This window comes from Spea bombifrons, chromosome 7 (genome assembly GCF_027358695.1).
Source record: "Spea bombifrons isolate aSpeBom1 chromosome 7, aSpeBom1.2.pri, whole genome shotgun sequence".
Classification (NCBI taxonomy): domain Eukaryota; kingdom Metazoa; phylum Chordata; class Amphibia; order Anura; family Pelobatidae; genus Spea; species Spea bombifrons.
Window position 1 is genome coordinate 46,328,213 of NC_071093.1, and position 21,342 is coordinate 46,349,554.

At 48.7% G+C, this 21,342-nt stretch overlaps 1 protein-coding gene across 1 annotated transcript; it reads left to right on the top strand.

Annotated features, from left to right (window-relative positions):
• The first annotated feature begins 3,284 nt into the window (after positions 1–3,284).
• On the top strand, positions 3,285–16,590 carry STX1B (syntaxin 1B). The gene is made up of 10 exons (XM_053470586.1): positions 3,285–3,782; positions 11,632–11,706; positions 12,453–12,552; positions 13,008–13,082; positions 14,058–14,131; positions 14,272–14,380; positions 14,503–14,576; positions 15,056–15,193; positions 15,287–15,397; positions 15,845–16,590. Exons 1-10 carry the CDS (start codon positions 3,753–3,755, stop codon positions 15,923–15,925), a joined length of 867 nt encoding a protein of 288 aa, XP_053326561.1. The 5' UTR covers positions 3,285–3,752; the 3' UTR covers positions 15,926–16,590.
• Positions 16,591–21,342: the final 4,752 nt, after the last annotated feature.

Below are 21,342 nucleotides of genomic sequence, written 5' to 3' on the forward strand. Positions count from 1 at the left end.
CCGGATCTCAACCCAATAGATGCCTTTGGGATGCGGGGGATGGGAGATTCCTGTCATGGATGAACCGTGTGATGTCATCGCGTCCATACGGACCCAAATCTCTGAGGAATGTTTCCGGCACCTTGTAGAAAATCTGCCACCGAAGAACGAAGGCAAAAGGAGGTCCGACCCGGTACTAGCGACGCGTACCTAATAACGGGGCCAGTGAGTGCGTATAACATGGTATAAAGAACACGGTATATAGAGCGACGCGTACCTAATAACGGGGCCAGTGAGCGCGTATAACATGGTATAAAGAACACGGTATATAGAGCGACGCGTACCTAATAACGGGGCCAGTGAGTGCGTATAACATGGTATAAAGAACACGGTATATAGAGCGACGCGTACCTAATAACGGGGCCAGTGAGCGCGTATAACATGGTATAAAGAACACGGTATATAGAGCGACGCGTACCTAATAACGGGGCCAGTGAGCGCGTATAACATGGTATAAAGAACACGGTATATAGAGCGACGCGTACCTAATAACGGGGCCAGTGAGCGCGTATAACATGGTATAAAGAACACGGTATATAGAGCGACGCGTACCTAATAACGGGGCCAGTGAGCGCGTATAACATGGTATAAAGAACACGGTATATAGAGCGACGCTTACCTAATAACGGGGCCTGTGAGTGCGTATGTATACACATACAGAGTGACACGCATGTAACATATATATACACATACAGAGGGACACGCGTGTAACATATATATACACATACAGAGTGACACGCATGTAACATATATATACACATACAGAGGGACACGCGTGTAACATATATATACACATACAGAGTGACACGCGTGTAACATATATATACACATACAGAGGGACACGTGTGCAACATATATATACACATACAGAGTGACACGCGTGTAACATATATATACACATACAGAGGGACACGCGTGTAACATATATATACACATACAGAGGGACACGCGTGTAACATATATATACACATACAGAGGGACACGGGTGCAACATATATATACACATACAGAGGGACACGCGTGCAACATATATATATAGTGTATATGTGTGTGTGTATAGTGTATATATATATGTGTGTGTGTGTGTCTGCATGTGTCGGGGTAAGTGTATATATATATATATGTATGTGTGTGTGTATATGTATATGTGTGTGTGTGTAGTGTATATATGTGTGTGTGTATATGTATATGTGTGTGTGTGTAGTGCATATATATGTATGTGTCGGGGTAAGTATATATATATAGTGTATATATGTGTGTGTGTGTGTATATGTATATATATATATATGTGTGTGTGTGTGTAGTGTATATAGTGTATATATGTGTGTGTCTGCATGTGTCGGGGTAAGTGTATATATATAGTGTATATATGTGTGTGTGTGTGTAGTGTATATATGTGTGTGTGTGTAGTGTATATATGTGTGTGTGTGTAGTGTATATAGTGTATATATGTGTGTGTCTGCATGTGTCGGGGTAAGTGTATATATATAGTGTATATATGTGTGTGTATATAGTGTATATATGTGTGTGTGTGTGTGTATATGTATATATATATATGTGTGTGTGTAGTGCATATATATGTATGTGTCAGGGTAAGTGTATATATATATATAGTGTATATATGTGTGTGTGTATATGTATATATATATATGTGTGTGTGTGTAGTGTATATAGTGTATATATGTGTGTGTCTGCATGTGTCAGGGTAAGTGTATATATATAGTGTATATGTATGTGTATATAGTGTATATATGTGTGTGTGTGTGTGTAGTGTATATAGTGTATATATGTGTGTGTGTGTAGTGTATATAGTGTATATATGTGTGTGTGTGTGTAGTGTATATAGTGTATATATGTGTGTGTGTGTGTAGTGTATATAGTGTATATATGTGTGTATATATGTGTATATATATGTGTGTGTCTGCATGTGTCGGGGTAAGTGTATATATATAGTGTATATATGTGTGTGTGTGTGTAGTGTATATAGTGTATATATGTGTGTGTGTGTGTGTAGTGTATATATATGTATGTGTCGGGGTAAGTGTATATATATAGTGTATATATGTGTGTGTGTAGTGTATATAGTGTATATATGTGTGTGTGTGTGTAGTGTATATGTGTGTGTAGTGTATATATGTGTGTGTGTGTGTAGTGTATATAGTGTATATATGTGTGTGTCTGCATGTGTTGGGGTAAGTGTATATATATATATATATAGTGTATATGTATGTTTGTGTGTATGTAGTGTATAAATGTGTGTGTGTGTGTAGTGTATATAGTGTATATATGTGTGTGTGTATATGTATATATATATGTGTGTGTGTAGTGTATATATATGTATGTGTCGGGGTAAGTGTATATATATAGTGTATACATGTGTGTGTGTGTGTAGTGTATATATGTGTGTGTGTATATGTATATGTGTGTGTGTGTATATGTATATGTGTGTGTGTGTATATGTATATGTGTGTGTGTGTGTGTGTAGTGCATATATATGTATGTGTCGGGGTAAGTGTATATATATAGTGTATACATGTGTGTGTGTGTGTGTGTAGTGTATATATATGTATGTGTCGGGGTAAGTGTATATATATATAGTGTATATATATGTGTGTGTGTAGTGTATATAGTGTATATATGTGTGTGTGTGTATATGTATATGTGTGTGTGTGTGTAGTGTATATATATGTATGTGTCGGGGTAAGTGTATATATATATAGTGTATATATATGTGTGTGTGTAGTGTATATAGTGTATATATGTGTGTGTGTATATGTATATATATGTGTGTGTGTAGTGTATATAGTGTATATATGTGTGTTTGCATGTGTCGGGGTAAGTGTATATATATATATAGTGTATATATGTGTATATATGTGTATATATATGTATATATATATATATGTGTGTGTGTAGTGTATATAGTGTATATATGTGTGTATGTATATATATATATATATGTGTGTGTAGTGTATATATATGCATGTGTCGGGGTCAGTGTATATTTAGCGGCAGGTGTGTGGCTGTTTCTATAAGCGTGCGGGTATTTTTATACTCTGGATATACATAGCTCCAGCAGCTCTATTCCTGGCCATATGCTTTGCAGATGCTTGCCCTTCCGAGACTACAAGTCCCGTGATCCCTCGGGGCTCCCCTGCACTCCGCGCATGCGCACTCTCCATCCTGGCTGCTCCCCCGTCCCCCCTCTGTCTTTTTCTCCCGCATCCTCCTCTGCTGCATCAGCACCACAGCAGCAGCAGCAGCATCCCTGACACTGCAGCCTGCCCTCTGCCACTCTCTGCCCCCCTCTCTCCACCACCCTCTCTGCAGCCGGCACCCTGCCCTCTCCCACCCTGCCTCCCTGCAAACTGGGGGCAAGAGGGCAGCAAGCACCGAGAAGAGCCCCATCCCCCTGACAAGCACCTCTCCACTCCCTCCCCCCCACCAGACTCTGCAGCAATAGGGGGAGTCACACGGAAAAAAGGAGAGAGAGAGAGGGAGAGCAGCAGAGAGAGAGAGAGCAGCAGAGAGAGGGGCAAATTACACAAGGAGAGCAAGAAGGGGCAGAGGAAGGGTAACCCAGAAAGGAGAAAGGATCACCAGGGGAGGAGGAGAGCCAGCAGGGGGCAGGAGGACTGCAGGAGGAGGGCAGCGATTTTCCTGGAGGGGGAGAGGTCCCCTGCAGCACAAGGTGCCAATTCCACGCAGGAAGCATGAAGGATCGGACCCAGGAGCTGAGAAGCGTAAGGCGCTCGATGACTTTCAGCCCCCTTCCCTTCCGCCCTCGCCCGCTTACCCTCTTTTTTTTTTTTTTACCCCAATGTATTTTTTCCTCCCCGTGGCGGTGTGATGGGGAGGAGGGGTACTATGTGTGAGGATGGGGAGGAGGAGTACTATGTGTGAGGGGGGGGTGTAAGGGTGCATTGCAGGTCTCTGTCTGCCTGATTTATGAGCGCCCGCGTGTGCCGAGGTCTGCAGGAGGCTGGCGTGTGCCGTGGCATGCACTGGTGTGCGCGGCGCTGTGTGCATCACTGACCATGCATTGCTGCCCAATGATGTGGGGCTTGTGCCGTGGCGCCCGTGTGTAGGTTGGCGTGTTTGCGTGCGGGTCCCGTGTCAGACGTGGGTCGGTTTTAGATTTCGGTTTGTTTTTCCTCCCCACTTTTGCTTGTCTCGGTGGCGTGGTTGGTGCGGTTGTGTCTTGCGTGTATTTCCATGCGTGTGTCGGGGGTGCCTGCATTTGGATGTGTCATTTGTGAATGTGTGCAGCACCGCTTCATTCATCCCATTCAGCTGTTTGCGTGTGCTTGGCGTGTGTTTAACGTGGTCTGTGTGTACATACGTGTCCCTGGAGGAACTGACACGCGTGTATCTTGTGTAGTTTGTCACGGTGTGTGCGTGCGAGTGAATGGAGCCGCATTCTGCATGTTGTGCAGCAGACAGGCTGACGTTCCCGGCGTGCCAACACATTAGTATTCTGTGTGCATGGACACGTATGTGCCTGTCCTGTAACCGCGGGTCATGGCAAATATGTGCCTGTTACTTGCGTCATGTGTTTTGTGCGTGTAGCACACACCTGTTTGTATCCATACGTGCAGACAGTCCTGTGTTTTGCTTTCCACGTTGTGTATGCACGTGTGTGTGTATATGTGTATGCATGTATATGTGTGTGTGTGTGTGTATGTATGTATGTAAGTGTGTGTAGGTATGTATGTATGTATGTGTGTATGTGTATTGTGTGTGTGTGTGTAGGTATGTATGTATGTGTATATGTGTATTGTGTGTGTGTGTGTGTAGGTATGTATGTATGTATGTATGTGTGTATGTGTATTGTGTGTGTGTGTGTAGGTATGTATGTATGTGTATATGTGTATTGTGTGTGTGTGTGTGTGTAGGTATGTATGTATGTATGTATGTGTGTATGTGTATTGTGTGTGTGTGTGTGTATGTATGTATGTAAGTGTGTGTATGTATGTATGTATGTGTGTATGTGTATTGTGTGTGTGTGTGTAGGTATGTATGTATGTGTATATGTGTATTGTGTGTGTGTGTGTGTGTAGGTATGTATGTATGTATGTGTGTATGTGTATTGTGTGTGTGTGTGTGTAGGTATGTATGTATGTATGTGTGTATTGTGTGTGTGTGTGTGTGTGTGTGTGTGTAGGTATGTATGTATGTATGTATGTATGTGTGTGTGTCAGTTGTGTGTACGTTTGTTGAGTAATAATATGGGCAGAGAATGTGGGTTTTGGGGGTCTGAATGGAAATTTGACCGGGTATAAGGTCAGTGCTGGAAGCCGGATATGGGGGTATTAGTCAGTGCTGGGGGTATAAGGTCAGTGCTGGAAGCCGGATATGGGGGTATTAGTCAGTGCTGGGGGTATAAGGTCAGTGCTGGAAGCCGGATATGGGGGTAGAAGTCAGTGCTGGGGGAATAAGGTCAGTGCTGGAAGCCGGATATGGGGGTATTAGTCAGTGCTGGGGGTATAAGGTCAGTGCTGGAAGCCGGATATGGGGGTATTAGTCAGTGCTGGGGGTATAAGGTCAGTGCTGGAAGCCGGATATGGGGGTATAAGGTCAGTGCTGGAAGCCGGATATGGGGGTATTAGTCAGTGCTGGGGGTATAAGGTCAGTGCTGGAAGCCGGATATGGGGGTAGAAGTCAGTGCTGGTTATGAACATTTTCTGCAGTTTAATGAAGTGAGTGCTTTAGTAGCTCGGCCCTCGTTTGCCCCTGGGTGGGGTTTTTCAGGTCTTGCTGGGGTCTGGTTTGCCCCGTGCGGGGGCTTCCTGTCTCAGGGAAGGTGGCTTGTGGGGCGGCGAGCGTCTGCTTGGAGTTTAAGTGAATACGTTTAGTGCAGAGAAGTTGGTACCGTGACCAGAGCCAAGGAATTGGTGGCTCAGGCAGTAACAAAGAAAAGCCCCCCAGCAGTCATACCCAGGAGACCCTCTAATACCCCCCTCCTCCGCAGGGCAGACACGGCCAGGGGGGTCACCAAAGCCGTCGGTGACTTCCCGCATCCTACGTTCAGCGATGAGGTCAGCGATGATGTCGCGGCCCAGAAGGGACTGAGGTTGGCTGAGAGTTGTGGGACTTTTCTGCTAAGTGAGGAGCGCAGACACTAAACTGAGAAGAAACGGCCCCGTTTCCGGGGCGACCTTGAATAACCTTTACTGGGCACCACGGATCCGAATATATAATAGGATTGGAACCGGGTCGGTTCTGGGGTCTCCATCACTGAGCCCGAGGGCCGGTTGGGGGCCGCATTTTCAAAACTTCCCCGGCTCTCTTTAGTCATGTGACCTGAGGATTTAAATACACCATTTAACCCTTTCAGGTGCATGTGCCCGGGCTGAAGCCCCTGGGGTGGAAACGCCACGGTCGGGGCGAGAGATTTAGCGCATGGGCCGCCTCTGACTTTAGCTCTGTCATTCAGCGGGGTATGTGTCATGCGTTCTGAATGAGGTCACCCACTCAGACTGATGATGTCACCCATGATGCAGTGCAAGGCGGCTGTCTGCTGTTAGGTCTCGCCGGACCGGCTCTCCGTATCCGTTTCAGCGGAACGCCCGACGGTTCCAGTAAAGTTTTCCGATTGATTCGCTGAATTCTAATGGAGGCTTTGATTTATTCCTCCCCGTACCGATCCAGTTATTTACAAAACCCCTCTGCGTTTACCGACGCTCCCTAATTAACGTACAACAACATTTTTATAAATTGACATTAAACACCGGCAGCCGGGGAATGATCCCCGTTTTTTATATAAACGCAGCAAAGTAGTACTTTACAGCGCTGTAAAGCGAGGTGAATCCCGCAGCCCCAGGGGCCTGATCGGTGTCATGGCGTCTGTCCCCCGTCTGTATGTCTGGTTGCTTTGCGGCTGTGAAGGGTACGTCGGCTGCACGTTATTCCCCTGCTTTCAGCATCAGAAATTGTGTTTTTATGCAATTAATGCCATAAAGCAAAACTCAGTGCAGTGATTTTATGCGAGAGGAAAGGGGCGGAGCTTATGGAGACAAAATGGCTCTGTACATGCAGTGTGTAAATCTCTGGAAAAAGCCTAAATCCCAGGGAATTCACGCTACATACTTAGCTTCCGATAACTCAGAGGGGAATTGTCACCGCGTGTAAATGGCATGTTTTTATTTTATGACTTTTTTTTTTTTTTTAAATAACAGATTTGGTTTAACTTTGGTTGTTTCTGGCATTTTGAACACTATATTTCCCATCATGCCCCTGACCTCATTTTCCATAGTGACCTATTCACTTTAAATATATGAAATAGAAATTAAAATATTGTAAAAAAACATTTTAAAATAATTAAAATTACATTTTTAATATATATATTTTTATTTTATTAATATTATTATTTTTAAATATTCATAATTTTAAGTCTTTCCAAAAATTCCCCTTAGTTTATGATGCTTTGCTTTTGCCCCAGCCGTGAGAAAATGCCTCTTTTGCCCACGAGGGGCAGATCCAAGGCCTCTACACAGAGAGTGACGGCTCTGAAGATCAGGAAAAATAGTTGAGCGCCGATAGCGATATACAGCCCACAATCCATGACCCTGATCTGTGATCGGCGAGTATTCCCTTAACACAGCAATGGGTTTTTCTAATCATGTTTTTTGGAGGGGGGGGGCATTAAACTGTATTTTAACTCTTTACTGGCGCAATATTTTTGGTCACATGATAAGTTTAGGACCCTCCAGCTGTTTGATTCACCCCCCCGCTTACTTGGTATCACGGGCCACACGTGTTACATGCATGTCTAGTATGTTTCACCCCTGTGTGTTCCATTGACACGGGTCAGAAATGGGGAGGAATTAACAAAACCTGATATAAAAGGGACAGATGCGGAAGGTGGGATCCAGGTACCCCCCCTGGGGTATTTTGGAGATGGCAGGGCCTGTGCTGTTGTCGCTGATGCCCCGGCCGCTGGACGGACTCTGGGGGGGGGGTAAATGTTCTGCTCCATTGGGTTTCAGCCCCGAGGTCCATCCGGCGTACCTGCAGAGCAAGGGGTCCCCAGGTACTACTGTCCTTGGGGGCCATATCCGGCCATATCCAATGATGTAACAAGCTGCCCCAGATTGTAAAGGGTTAACCAGTGCATTTAAATGCAGAATGCGTTAGTAACGGGGTTCAGGTGACGCCACGGCTGGGGTAATCGGGCGCGTGGAACGTTCTGGAAGTTATTGTTTCAATTATTTCATACAATCGACATTATTTACGAAAGCGCCCAATTTCCTTTAAAATAAATAAATCAAATATGTTGGGGTCTCCAGCGGGAATTCCCCATCGGCCAATCGGCTTCTTTCTTTTATTTGATCTTCAATCATATTCTTATATTGGAGAATATTTTCTGACATATTAACCCCGCGAGCGGCGTGTCAGCCCACCTCCCCCGGTCGGCTGTTCCGTGTTATTGTCAGGATACCCGTGGATCACCTCGCTGCTGGGATATTGATTGGGGGGGAGGATAGTTATCAATAAAGCATTAGGGGGGGTCGGGTGAACCCTTGACCTGCAGCTATTGATTAGTGGATGCAGGGCGAGGTCAGCCGGGGGAGGCGAATTGTTTGTGAGGACAGTGAAGCGAAGACAGACGGCCGCCTCCTTCTGCTCCATCGCCGTAAACCAGCCGACCATATATTCATCTCCGTAGCCACCGCAACTCTCTGCCCTTCTCTCCTCCACCCCTCGTCCTTCTCTCCTCGCTCTGCCTTCCTCCACTTCTTTCACCTGCCCTCCTTCTCGCTTTCTGCATCCATCCATCCATTTCTTTTCACTCCTGTTACCCCCCCTCCTGTATGTCTTCTCATTCTCCCTGGCTGCCCTCTCTCCCCTCTTCCATCATCGCTCTCTATCGCTCTCTCTCTCTACCTGAGTCTCCTTGAGATTCCCTCCTTCCCCGGCTGTCAGTCTCGCTGCTTCGATGCATTGCAGGCGACGAGTACTTTAACAGAATGCAGATCTGGCCGCGGCGCGGGGAGGACTGAGGGAGACAAAGCGCAGAGACGGACGGCGCGCTCTTCCATCTGTCCGCGAGTCATTTGTCAGAGTGCCGAGCACACCGACGGCTGCCGATTCCATCATTTTAATGGCCCTTTGTTTAGCTGCTTTGTAATTTACTGCGAATACGAGTTCAGATTATCAGGACTGGTCAGACAGCGGCGGGTCTGTATGTAATGTAGGGGATGTGACTGCGTTATCAGGACTGGTCAGACAGCGGCGGGTCTGTATGTAATGTAGGGGATGTGACCGCGTTATCAGGACTGGTCAGACAGCGGCGGGTCTGTATGTAATGTAGGGGATGTGACCGCGTTATCAGGACTGGTCAGACAGCGGCGGGGCTGTATGTAATGTAGGGGATGTGACTGCGTTATCAGGACTGGTCAGACAGCGGCGGGTCTGTATGTAATGTCGGGGATGTGACTGCGTTATCAGGACTGGTCAGACAGCGGCGGGTCTGTATGTAATGTAGGGGATGTGCCTGCGTTATCAGGACTGGTCAGACAGCGGCGGGTCTGTATGTAATGTCGGGGATGTGACCGCGTTATCAGGACTGGTCAGACAGCGGCGGGTCTGTATGTAATGTAGGGGATGTGACCGCGTTATCAGGACTGGTCAGACAGCGGCGGGGCTGTATGTAATGTAGGGGATGTGACTGCGTTATCAGGACTGGTCAGACAGCGGCGGGGCTGTATGTAATGTAGGGGATGTGACTGCGTTATCAGGACTGGTCAGACAGCGGCGGGTCTGTATGTAATGTAGGGGATGTGACTGCGTTATCAGGACTGGTCAGACAGCGGCGGGTCTGTATGTAATGTAGGGGATGTGACCGCGTTATCAGGACTGGTCAGACAGCGCGGGGTCTGTATGTAATGTAGGGGATGTGACCGCGTTATCAGGACTGGTCAGACAGCGGCGGGGCTGTATGTAATGTAGGGGATGTGACTGCGTTATCAGGACTGGTCAGACAGCGGCGGGTCTGTATGTAATGTAGGGGATGTGACTGCGTTATCAGGACTGGTCAGACAGCGGCGGGGCTGTATGTAATGTAGGGGGTGTGACCGCGTTATCAGGACTGGTCAGACAGCGGCGGGGCTGTATGTAATGTAGGGGATGTGACTGCGGTATCAGGACTGGTCAGACAGCGGCGGGTCTGTATGTAATGTAGGGGATGTGACCGCGTTATCAGGACTGGTCAGACAGCGGCGGGTCTGTATGTAATGTAGGGGATGTGACTGCGTTATCAGGACTGGTCAGACAGCGGCGGGTCTGTATGTAATGTAGGGGATGATGCGTTATCAGGACTGGTCGGGCAGCGGGGGGTCTGTATGTAATGTAGGGGATGTGACCGCGTTATCAGGACTGGTCAGACAGCGGCGGGTCTGTATGTAATGTAGGGGATGTGACTGCGTTATCAGGACTGGTCAGACAGCGGCGGGGCTGTATGTAATGTAGGGGATGTGACTGCGTTATCAGGACTGGTCAGACAGCGGCGGGGCTGTATGTAATGTAGGGGATGTGACCGCGTTATCAGGACTGGTCAGACAGCGGCGGGTCTGTATGTAATGTAGGGGATGTGACTGCGTTATCAGGACTGGTCAGACAGCGGCGGGTCTGTATGTAATGTAGGGGATGTGACTGCGTTATCAGGACTGGTCAGACAGCGGCGGGTCTGTATGTAATGTAGGGGATGTGACCGCGTTATCAGGACTGGTCGGACAGCGGCGGGCGTGTTGGTGTGGGATTCAGGTTACTGGCGTTGGCGCGGGGTCGCTCGGCCGGCGGTCTCGTCTTAGAGATTTAATGCCCCTGTCGGTGCAGGTGGTGGCACCGTGTGGAGTGGCTGCCACGTTCCCTGTCTGTGTGTGATGGGAGTCCACCTGGGTTTCATCTTCTTGCCTCCCCTGAGACCCCCTACTTCTGTTTTTGACCCCCAGCCTATTGTTTCCTCCCTCCACCGCTCCCTCCTCTCCTGTCCCTGTGCTGGATGTCTCTCCCTCTCTCTCGCTCTCTCTCTGCCCCTCTCGCTCTCTCTCTGCCCCTCTCTCGCCCTGTCTCTTGGGACAGGCTTGTGTTACACACAGAGTGAGTGACCTTGTGGTCTGGCTCTGGTCTCCGTCCTGTGGCGTCTCAGCAAGGTTTCTAAATATAACCCCCCCTTGCAGTCTCATTAACCCTTTAAAAGTGCCTTTAACCCTTTATCACCATTGGAATGAATCCTCATATCTCTCTCCTGCATTCTAATTCTCTGTCTGTCTCTTTCCTTGCTTTCTCCTCGCTCCATACATCTATCTCCCCTCCCCGTCTCTCCTCCCCGTCTCTCCTCCCCGTCTCTTCCTTCTCCTCTTACTGGTTTCTGTCTAAAGAGTAGGACCCATCTGGTGCCATCTGGCCGCAGGGGTCCGGGTGTCCGTGGCAGGGAGGGGACGCTCCGTGTTCCCAGATGACTCCTGATTGCTGTCTCTCGTTAACCTCTGTCCCAGCATCTCACGCACCCTGTCCTCTCTGATGCCCCTCACACTGCCCTGAGACAGGCTTCTGTAGCGCACACTCACACTCAGTCCTCTTCTCTTCTAGGCTAAAGACAGTGATGATGATGAGGAGATTGTGCACGTGGACCGAGACCACTTCATGGATGAATTCTTCGAACAGGTGAGTCCTTTCCTTTGGGGTATTTGGCAGTGTGTGTGTGGGACGTGGCTGTGAGCGGGCTGTGTGTGGGACGTGGCTGTGAGCGGGGTGTTTGTGGCTGTGAGCGGGCTGTGTGTGGGACGTGGCTGTGAGCGGGGTGTTTGTGGCTGTGAGCGGGCTGTGTGTGGGACGTGGCTGTGAGCGGGGTGTTTGTGGCTGTGAGCGGGCTGTGTGTGGGACGTGGCTGTGAGCGGGGTGTTTGTGGGACGTGGCTGTGAGTGGGCTGTGTGTGGGACGTGGCTGTGAGCGGGGTGTTTGTGGGACGTGGCTGTGAGTGGGCTGTGTGTGGGACGTGGCTGTGAGCGGGCTGTGTGTGGGACGTGGCTGTGAGCGGGGTGTTTGTGGGACGTGGCTGTGAGCGGGGTGTTTGTGGGACGTGGCTGTGAGCGGGCTGTGTGTGGGACGTGGCTGTGAGCGGGGTGTTTGTGGGACGTGGCTGTGAGTGGGCTGTGTGTGGGACGTGGCTGTGAGCGGGGTGTTTGTGAGACGTGGCTGTGAGCGGGGTCTTTGTGGGACGTGGCTGTGAGTGGGCCTCTAAAAGGTTAAGCATATTATTATGAAATGTTTACCTAGTGGCAGGGCTGAGGGTGTCTCGGTTAACGTTATGCACCCAGTATGGGGTATTAACCCTTTGGGTTCTAGCTGGCACCTCCCCTTCCTCTGATCATGCCCTGCGGTGTCTGATGTGCGTCTGTGCGTCCGTACAGGTGGAGGAGATCCGTGGATGCATCGAGAAGCTCTCAGAGGATGTGGAGCAGGTGAAGAAACAGCACAGCGCTATCCTGGCTGCCCCCAACCCCGACGAGAGTGAGTGGGGCTTGACGGGAGAGCGTGCAGAAGAGGAGAGGGGGGACAGACAGACAGAGACCGAGTGCTGACATGTAGGAGGGCAGAGAGCGGGGCTCTAACATCAGGAAGCAGAGGGGGTGCTGACATATCGGGGGGTGCTGACACAGAGGGGGGTAAGGATATACTGGGGGCAGGGAGGGGTGCTACAGAGAGAGGAGGTACTAACATACCAGGGAGGGGCCACAAGTGGTTATAATGGGGTGCAACATAGACAGGGGGTATGGGGGGCCACACAGAGGGGGGAGACAGAGCGCTAAACACATGGGGTGAGACAGAGCACGGAGCGGAGAGGTGCGCGTGACCCGCCAGCGAGTGCGTGAGGGTGCGCTTCCTGTCCGCCAGGGTTTCTCTCTTTTATTGTCTTTTTGTCTTTTTTCTGGTTTCTCTCACTTTCCGTCCTTTCGCCGCCGCAGAGACCAAGCAGGAGCTGGAGGATCTCACGGCCGACATCAAAAAAACCGCCAACAAAGTTCGCTCCAAGTTGAAAGGTCAGCCCTGTAAAATAACCTTTGCCCCCTCACCTTTTGGGCGGGGCTTCAAAGGGCGTTATAACCGTTTTGACAGCATGATGCCCTTCTGTGCCGTACCTGCGCGGTATCTGCCCCTTATCTCATATCCCGGGTTCTTGGACGCCATGCTGTGTGGACTCCAGTGCCCCCCCCCGACCCCCTCCGCTGGCAGCAGGAAGTGGTCTTCCATTCACTTCCCCTGCCCCTTCAAACTACCCGCCTGGTTGCCGAGAACTTCACGAGCAACCGCTCGGCGCCCCTGACCGGGACTTAGATTAAAGCATCGTTTTTTTGTTTTTTTTTTTAAACTTTATTTAACATCATTGATGTTAAATAAAGTTTAAAAAAAAAAACGATGCTTTAATCTAAGTCCCGGTCAGGGGCGCCGAGCGGTTGCTCGTGAAGTTCTCGGCAACCGCTCGGCGCCCCTTACTCTCCGTGACTCCGTCGCGGTGCCAGCATCTCGTGTTGAGCGCCGGACTATACCGGCGCTCAACATGAAATGCCGGCAGAGCGAGAAGACGGATGCCTCCCGCTCTTACCGCAGGACTCCGGCAACAAGGTAAGTGGGGGGGGGGTAGTTTGAAGGGGCAGAGGGGGGGGTAGTTTGAAGGGGCAGAGGGGAGGGGTAGTTTGAAGGGGTAGAGGGGAGGGGTAGTTTGAGGGGGGGTAGTTTAAAGGGGCAGAGAGGGCGGGTAGTTTGAAGGGGCAGAGAGGGGGGTAGTGAGGGGGGGCGCCAGAGGAGTAGTCCGCACAGGGCGCCACAACGCCTAAGGCCGGCTCTGCCCGTGCGGCTGTGTGAAGGATGTCTCGGGGCCACTTTCACTTTTTAACGCTCTCCTCCTTCCAACCAGCCTCTGACTTTTGTCATTAGACGCCCATTCGGCCCTCACCGGCCCCCGGGGGGTAGAATTTAGACTGTATTGAGGGTGTGTATTTTGACTCTCCCTGCAGCTATAGAACAAAGCATCGAGCAGGAGGAAGGACTGAACCGCTCGTCGGCCGACCTCCGAATCCGCAAAACGCAGGTGAGGGAGTGACCCCGCTCGCCCGCTCCCCCCCCACGCCCCGTGTTACCCCCCACGCCCGGTACCTTCCGCCCTCCTGCCCCTCGCCCCCTCCCGTTATCCCTCCCGCTGTATCTCACCGTATCGTTTCCCGCCCTCAGCACTCGACTCTGTCCCGCAAGTTCGTGGAAGTGATGACGGAGTACAACGCAACGCAGTCTAAATACCGAGACCGCTGCAAGGACCGTATACAGAGACAGCTGGAGATCAGTACGTGAGACGGGCCGGGGTCAGCGCCGGAGGGGCATGCGCGGGGGCGCTGGGGTCGTTTATAAGGGGGGGTTGGAAAATGTTCCCGGGTTCCGTGACACGTTCTCCTCTTTCCCTCACAGCTGGAAGGACAACAACCAATGAGGAGTTGGAGGACATGTTGGAGAGCGGAAAGCTGGCCATCTTCACCGATGATGTGGGTAGCAGGACGGGTGGGAGGAATATAGGCCGTCGCTCCGGAATACCCCATTATTTAGCCACACCACAAGCAGGACCACTGCCTAAAGGCAGTCCCATCTGGTCACAGATGACAGTAATCTGCCCCCCATAACCACCAGTAATCCCACACGCCACCCCCTGGTCAGGGTAAATCCCACACGCCGCCCCCGGTCAGGGTAAATCCCACACGCCGCCCCCCGGTCAGGGTAAATCCCACACGCCACCCCCCGATCACAGCTCTATGCTCAACCCGGAAGCCACGATATTCCACCAGTAAAGGCCGCATGGCGCCTCGTAGTCATGGAGGACGCTCAGTCCCAGCACGTTTCTCCTTATCCATGGGGTAAATCTAGGCAGACTAGACGGGCAGAATTGTCCTCACCTGCCCTCATCCTCCATGTTTCCGTGTGTAATACCCCCCCCCGCGCGCTAATCACTGCTCTGTACCCCCTACAGATCAAGATGGACTCCCAGATGACCAAACAAGCTCTGAACGAGATCGAGACGCGACACAACGAGATCATTAAGCTGGAGACCAGCATCCGCGAGCTGCACGACATGTTTGTAGATATGGCCATGCTGGTGGAGAGTCAGGTGAGGGGGACACCGTCCGCCAAGGGGCCGGAGGGGGCTTCTCATAATAACCCCCGGGCACGGGACTCACCTGTTCCTCTTACCCACCCTTAGGGGGAGATGATAGACCGCATTGAGTATAACGTGGAACACTCCGTGGATTACGTGGAGAGAGCCGTTTCTGATACCAAGAAGGCTGTCAAATATCAGAGCAAAGCGAGAAGGGTGAGTGTCCAGAGGGCCGGGGGTCCGGGGCAGATCAACTTTCATATAAATCATTCCAAAAACGATGCCCCGCATGGGGCAAACGTACCTATTATAAATTATTTAGCGTAGCATGCAAAAGCAGCCATTTGTCCCCAAAGAAGTCTTTTTTATTTTTTAATATATAATTATTTGACGGAGTCCCCGCAAAAAAAAACCCCAGCGCGGCGTCCCCTTTAATAATAATCTTCCCGTGTAAACCAAGTTCCGCATCACGCACTTTACATGTATGTAAATATGTGACTCTCGCGTTTTCTGCGCTGTCCTGCTTTCTAACACGTCTTCCGTTTCTGTCTCTCTTCTTTTCTCTCCTTATATATATTTTTTTCTCCTTTCCTTCCTCGTCATTTTGCTTTTTCCTCCCCGTCCTTCCGCTCTCCGTGCTTCCGGCCGCTTTCGGGTATGTAGAAGAAGATCATGATAATAATCTGTTGTGTGGTGTTGGGAGTCGTTCTGGCTTCCTCGATCGGAGGGACACTGGGACTCTGAAACGCACAATGCCGACTAAAACCGAAGAAGAAGAAAAAAGAGTAAATAGTAAATTATACAGAAAAAAAAAATGAAAAAAAATATAATGTAAATGATAAAAGTATCGGAATTTAACGCCCAGCTCCCGTTTTCGCCTCTGTGGGTTTCACTCAGGAGTTAGGTTACCATCAGCTAATTTGAGCCAACGAGGGCCTCGTCCGCCGCACTGGCCACTATGGGGTTAACTGACGTGAACCTAATGCCAAAGCTTCATCGGTCACCCACATCTCCTGGGGGCGAAAAGGGCCTGAAACGTCCCAAATATTTCTTTCTTTCTATCTTTTTTTGTTCTCTGTGTCCGTTTTTATGTTTCTCGATCTGTTTTCCCGTCTGTTAAGGTTTTCAAAAATTCTAAGTATATTTGACGTTGCTGGATATGTTCCACGGGGGCCCCCGGGGGCCGGTGGCGGAGGGCCCCCCCGGCGCTTTCTTATGTCTTATCTCTTGACCGGTGGCTGAGTGTGATTTTGTTTCCTGCCAAAGTCTTGTGTGTGTGTTTTTTGGCTGTAATTCCTGTTTCCTGGGGTCCGCGGGGGCGGGGTCAGTGCCCATCCGTCTGGTCTTATTGGGCGTCTGCAAATCCATGTCTTGATACCCTGCTGGGGTGGTCAGAAGGGAAAGGGCCAAGGGGCTCTTTAATTTGTACATGTATGTATTCGTTTAGTGTCACTCCAGGGACAGAAACGGCATTTTTTAGTATTTAGGAAAATCTTTTCTTTTCACAAAATAGTCCAGTTATTTTTACAGAATTATTTCCACCTCTTCTACCTATAACTGCCCCATTACACCCTATAACGGCCCCGTTACACCCTATAACTGCCCCGTTACAGTCTATAACACCTCCCTATAACTGCCCCGTTCCACCGTATAACACCTCCCTATAATCCCATCGCACCCTATAACACCTCCCTATAACTCCCATCACACCCTATAACACCTTCATATAACCCCTATAACACCTCCCTATAACTCCCATCACACCCTATAACACCTCCCTATAATCCCCATCACACCCTATAACACCTCCCTATAACTCCCATCACACCCTATAACACCTCCCTATAATCCCCATCACACCCTATAACACCTCCCTATAACTCCCATCACACCCTAAAACACCTCACTATAACTCCCATCACACCCTATAACACCTTCATATAACCCCCATTACACGCTATAACCCCTCTATACCGTCCTCATTACACGCTATAAGCCCTCCTATTACTCCATATTAATGCCGATAGTTGTATATAAGGCCCCCTCCGTAGAGAGCTATGGCTAATTAACCCTTTCGTGTTAGCCCCATGCACACTCTTGTGTGCACACTATGCACGCTCACTCTGTATTCGTCGCGCGTTCAGCCTCCCGTCTTCTTCCTCCCCGCCATTTTCTTAATTATCAGCCAAATGTAAATTCAAAGAAACCAAAGTTTTCCCTAAATCCTGTCGCTGCCCCTTTTGCCCCCAGACGACTGCCCCTCTAACCACCCCCCCATATGTTTTATTCCTGACTGACGCGCCCATCGCCCTGCAAAAAAATATAATAAAAGACCTAAATGCTCTCGTTAACGCTGTGGGCGGAGCTTGCAGAGCAACCAATCCACGCAGAGCTGGATATGCTCCAATGCGCTTTGCTATTGTTTTTATAATTAATCGTATTACATCATAGACCCCGAGACTCGTCCTACAGCAATAAAGTACTCTGACCTCATAGACGGTCTGCAGGTGACATCATACTGGATGTCTCAGAGGATCATGGGATATCGGTCACGGCGAGCGGGATGTTATTAGTGTTTGTTCTCTGTTTACAGGATCATTTTATTTTTATTTTTATATTATTATTACGCTATCATGTACACGAAATCAGGACTGTGTGTAAGGGAGATACGTGTGCGGAGTGCGTCGGGGATCGGTACGGGAGAGCGTCGGGGATCGGTACGGGAGAGCATCGGGGATCGGTACGGGAGAGCATCGGGGATCGGTACGGGAGAGCGTCGGGATCGGTACGGGAGAGCGTCGGGGATCGGTACGGTAGAGCGTTAGGGATCTGTACGGGAGAGCGTAGGGGATCTGTACGCAAGAGCGTCGGGGATCTGTACGGTAGAGCGTCGGGGATCTGTACGGGAGAGCGTAGGGGATCGGTACGGGAGAGCGTCGGGGATCGGTACGGGAGAGCGTCGGGGATCGGTACGGGAGAGCGTAGGAGATTGTCGGGGATCAGTACGGGAGAGCGTCGGGGATCGGAGTGTTTTGAGTTCACGTCATAGTAATTTTGGGCCTTTTCATATTATGCAGTACGAGACGCTGTTTACGGCGCACGGCAGCCCCTCTCCCTCTCCCCCGGTTCTATCTGTCTGTCTCTTGCATGATTATGAGCTGTCTCTGTGGGTATTTCTAGTCTCCGTTGTCCTGCAAAGTAACCATTTTCCACGTTTCCATCTGGGGAGAGGGGGGTTGGGCAGGAAGTCGCGAGCCACGCAGGAAGTCGCGAGCCACGCAGGAAGCGCCATCTCTGGGAAGAAACTCTAGCAGGGCGGCCATTTTGAACTGATCCACACAACTGAAAGTGAAGACACGAGATCAGACCTTTTGGGTGAAATGAGGCAGTAATTCCTGGTCTGTGATGTCATTGGTGATGTCACACTAAAGCAAAGCAGTTATCCGCTGTATCTATGCAGTTTCCGCAATATTTATCACAGAGACGCACATTCAAGGAGCGCTTTTTTCTTGACTTCAGTTTTAAGAAACCAACAGGATTTAATGTTACAAATAAATAGATTCCTGAGAGGGGAAATCTCACGAAGCGTCCGGTAGGATCAGCCACGGAAAATGGCGGCCTGTGTTCTCTTGGTCTGGCGTCCGGCTCGATTTCAGTGTATTTTTTTATTTAAATAGTTATTTTTGGATGCGGGGAGGGGGAAAGTAGTCGAATTTGGCTCCCGTACAGATTTTCATACTTCTTTTATTCATGAATTTCTCCACCGATAGCCATTGGCCATTCCGAAGTACTTTTCAAAATGGCCGCCCAGAGCAGCCATATTGTTCTAATGTCCCTGGTCCCACTGTGTGTGTTGTGCACTTGGATTTTGGGTGTCTATTTGGCTTTTATTTATTTTTTATTATTTATTTTTTGTATTTCTTGGATTTGCTGTAAATGTTTCTTATCCGTCGGCGGCCTTGAAATTTGCATGTTTGTTCATTTAATGAGCGTCTCTGGTCGTGAGGATTATTCCATGAAAAAACCACGTTCCACGGAGGGCCTGCGCCGAGAGGGAGCGGCAGAGTTTGGGACCCCGGCAGATGCGGACTTAACAGAAACCCCCTCAGGAAGCTGCCCTTTAAAGTTTATCGTTCTGTAAAAAAGCCCCCCAGGGGTGATTTCCTGATACACGTGGATACTGTACGGAGACATTAGTATTTCATGGCAGAACTTATTGGAGATTAATGCGTTATCCCGGGGAAGTAAGTGCTCTTTGCACTATTCTCCTGAGCACTTCCTGACAGGAAGTCAAGAGCGCAACAGAGAATTACTTCCCCCGTGACGAGAAAAGAGCAGCATCTAAATTTTCAGATAATTCCAATTCTGCCACGTTACGGAAACTTGTACACCCCCCATCATGGGAGTTGTAGTCCTTTTAATTGATAAGGGGACATACATTGGGTGTAAACGCACAGAAACCAAATATCTCTCTTTGGACAGAAATGTCTCTTTCCGTACAGTGTCCCCTTCCCTTCAGATTATGATGTCATCAATAGCACGGCACCTGGGCTCTTACCCAGTAGAAGAGTGGGGTCACCCCTTTCTTTGCTATAGAATGTTCCGTTTAACCCCTTGGTTGCTTGACCCGGGACCTGTCAAGTGACTGTTAACCCCTTTTTTTTCCATCAGAGGGGGGCCTGCAAAAAAAAAACGAAGAGGGTAAAATTCTCCCGCTTCCTCTCGCCCCTCCCCCACCTCCTCCCTCCCGTCTGAGAATTTTTGATGTTTAAAATGTCTCAGTTGAAAAAAAAAATGTGAATTGCAAAAAAAAAAAAAAAAAAGTTGTTTTAAGGTTGAAAAAATAACAAAAAATGAAAAAAATAACGAACAAAAAAAAAACTGCTTGCATGTTAAAAATGTGAAAAAAAATTACAGCAGAAACCGTGAAAAAAAAAAAAAGAGAAGAAAAAAAATGGAATTCTCGGTTTATGAAAGGTGTGTTGTCGTTATTTGTTTGCTTGTTTTTTTTTATTTATTTTTCTCGTGTGTCTGGAATAAAAAAAAAAGAAAAACGAAATCCGAAAAATCTGAAGTTTAAAGGGAAGAAAATGAGAATATTTTTTTTTTCCACAACGCGATGTATTTCTGTGAAGTAAACAAAGTCATGTCTCCTTTTGTGCTGTTTTGTGTTGGGAGGGGGGAAGGGGGAGGAGCTTAAAATGTTTACATCAGTGCTGGAGGAGGAGTCAAAAGGTTCAGAGTATGAAAGGTCCGTTCGGGGTCCGAATCCCAACGCGGGTGATAAGTCTTTAAAATATACGCGGATTAGAAAAGAAATTAAAAATGAAGGGAAAAAATCAGCAAAAGGGGGGGGAGAAATCCATGTTAATAAAATTTGATTATTTTCGGTTTAAAAAAAAAAAAATTCAAATCCTTATAAGGATCCTTATTAATTATTATTAATTCCTTATTATTTTTAATTAATTATTAATTCCTCTCTGAATTAAAGAATAGTTTTTTAGCCCCACTAGGTTTTGCCCCGGGGGAATAATCTTTAATATTTCAGGAGATGGTTGTACGTTAGAAACTGTGGTTTTTTTAAGGGCTTTTTGGGTCACTTTAAGCACAGCAAAAAGTGTAAATTTTTATCACGTGTTATCACTATAGCAACCAATAGAAGGCCCCAAATAACCGCAACATTCCATTGGTTCTCTAAGGGGGGGCACACAGCACCCGGGGGGAGGGTTATTAATGCGGTCAGCAGGGTCAAGTAACACGCAGCATAGAGAGTGTTTGCGTGACGTGTATATACATACATATGTTTGTGTTGACGGGTACGGGACCCTACACCCCGATAAGCGGGCGCTCTCTGTGAATAGTACGAAGCAGACCCGCAAACCTATAGATCGGGATAAATAAGATTACATGTCATGGGCTCCGTCTCGTTTCTGACATCATTGTGAGGGCTGTTTTTTTATTTGTGAGGGCAAAAAAAGTTAATACCAAATAGTTAACTACAGGCCCTTTGTTTGATCTATACATTGGCTATACATTTTGTCCTGCGATTCGCAAACTGCCCACTAGATGGCAGCGCCATTAAATGAAAACAGTGGCGAATCCAACCTGCAATACCCTCCAGCACCACGAGGTGTCACCGGAACACGAAAAGAGGGCGCTGG

What these genes read in the sequence shown, in the direction of transcription:
- STX1B (XM_053470586.1), top strand. Translation starts at nt 3,753, where the DNA reads ATGAAGGATCGGACCCAGGAGCTGAGAAGC. An exon ending in ACAGAGACAGCTGGAGATCA is followed by an intron (nt 14,381 to 14,502) that starts GTACGTGAGACG and finishes TTTCCCTCACAG; the next exon opens with CTGGAAGGACAACAACCAAT. An exon ending in CCATGCTGGTGGAGAGTCAG is followed by an intron (nt 15,194 to 15,286) that starts GTGAGGGGGACA and finishes ACCCACCCTTAG; the next exon opens with GGGGAGATGATAGACCGCAT.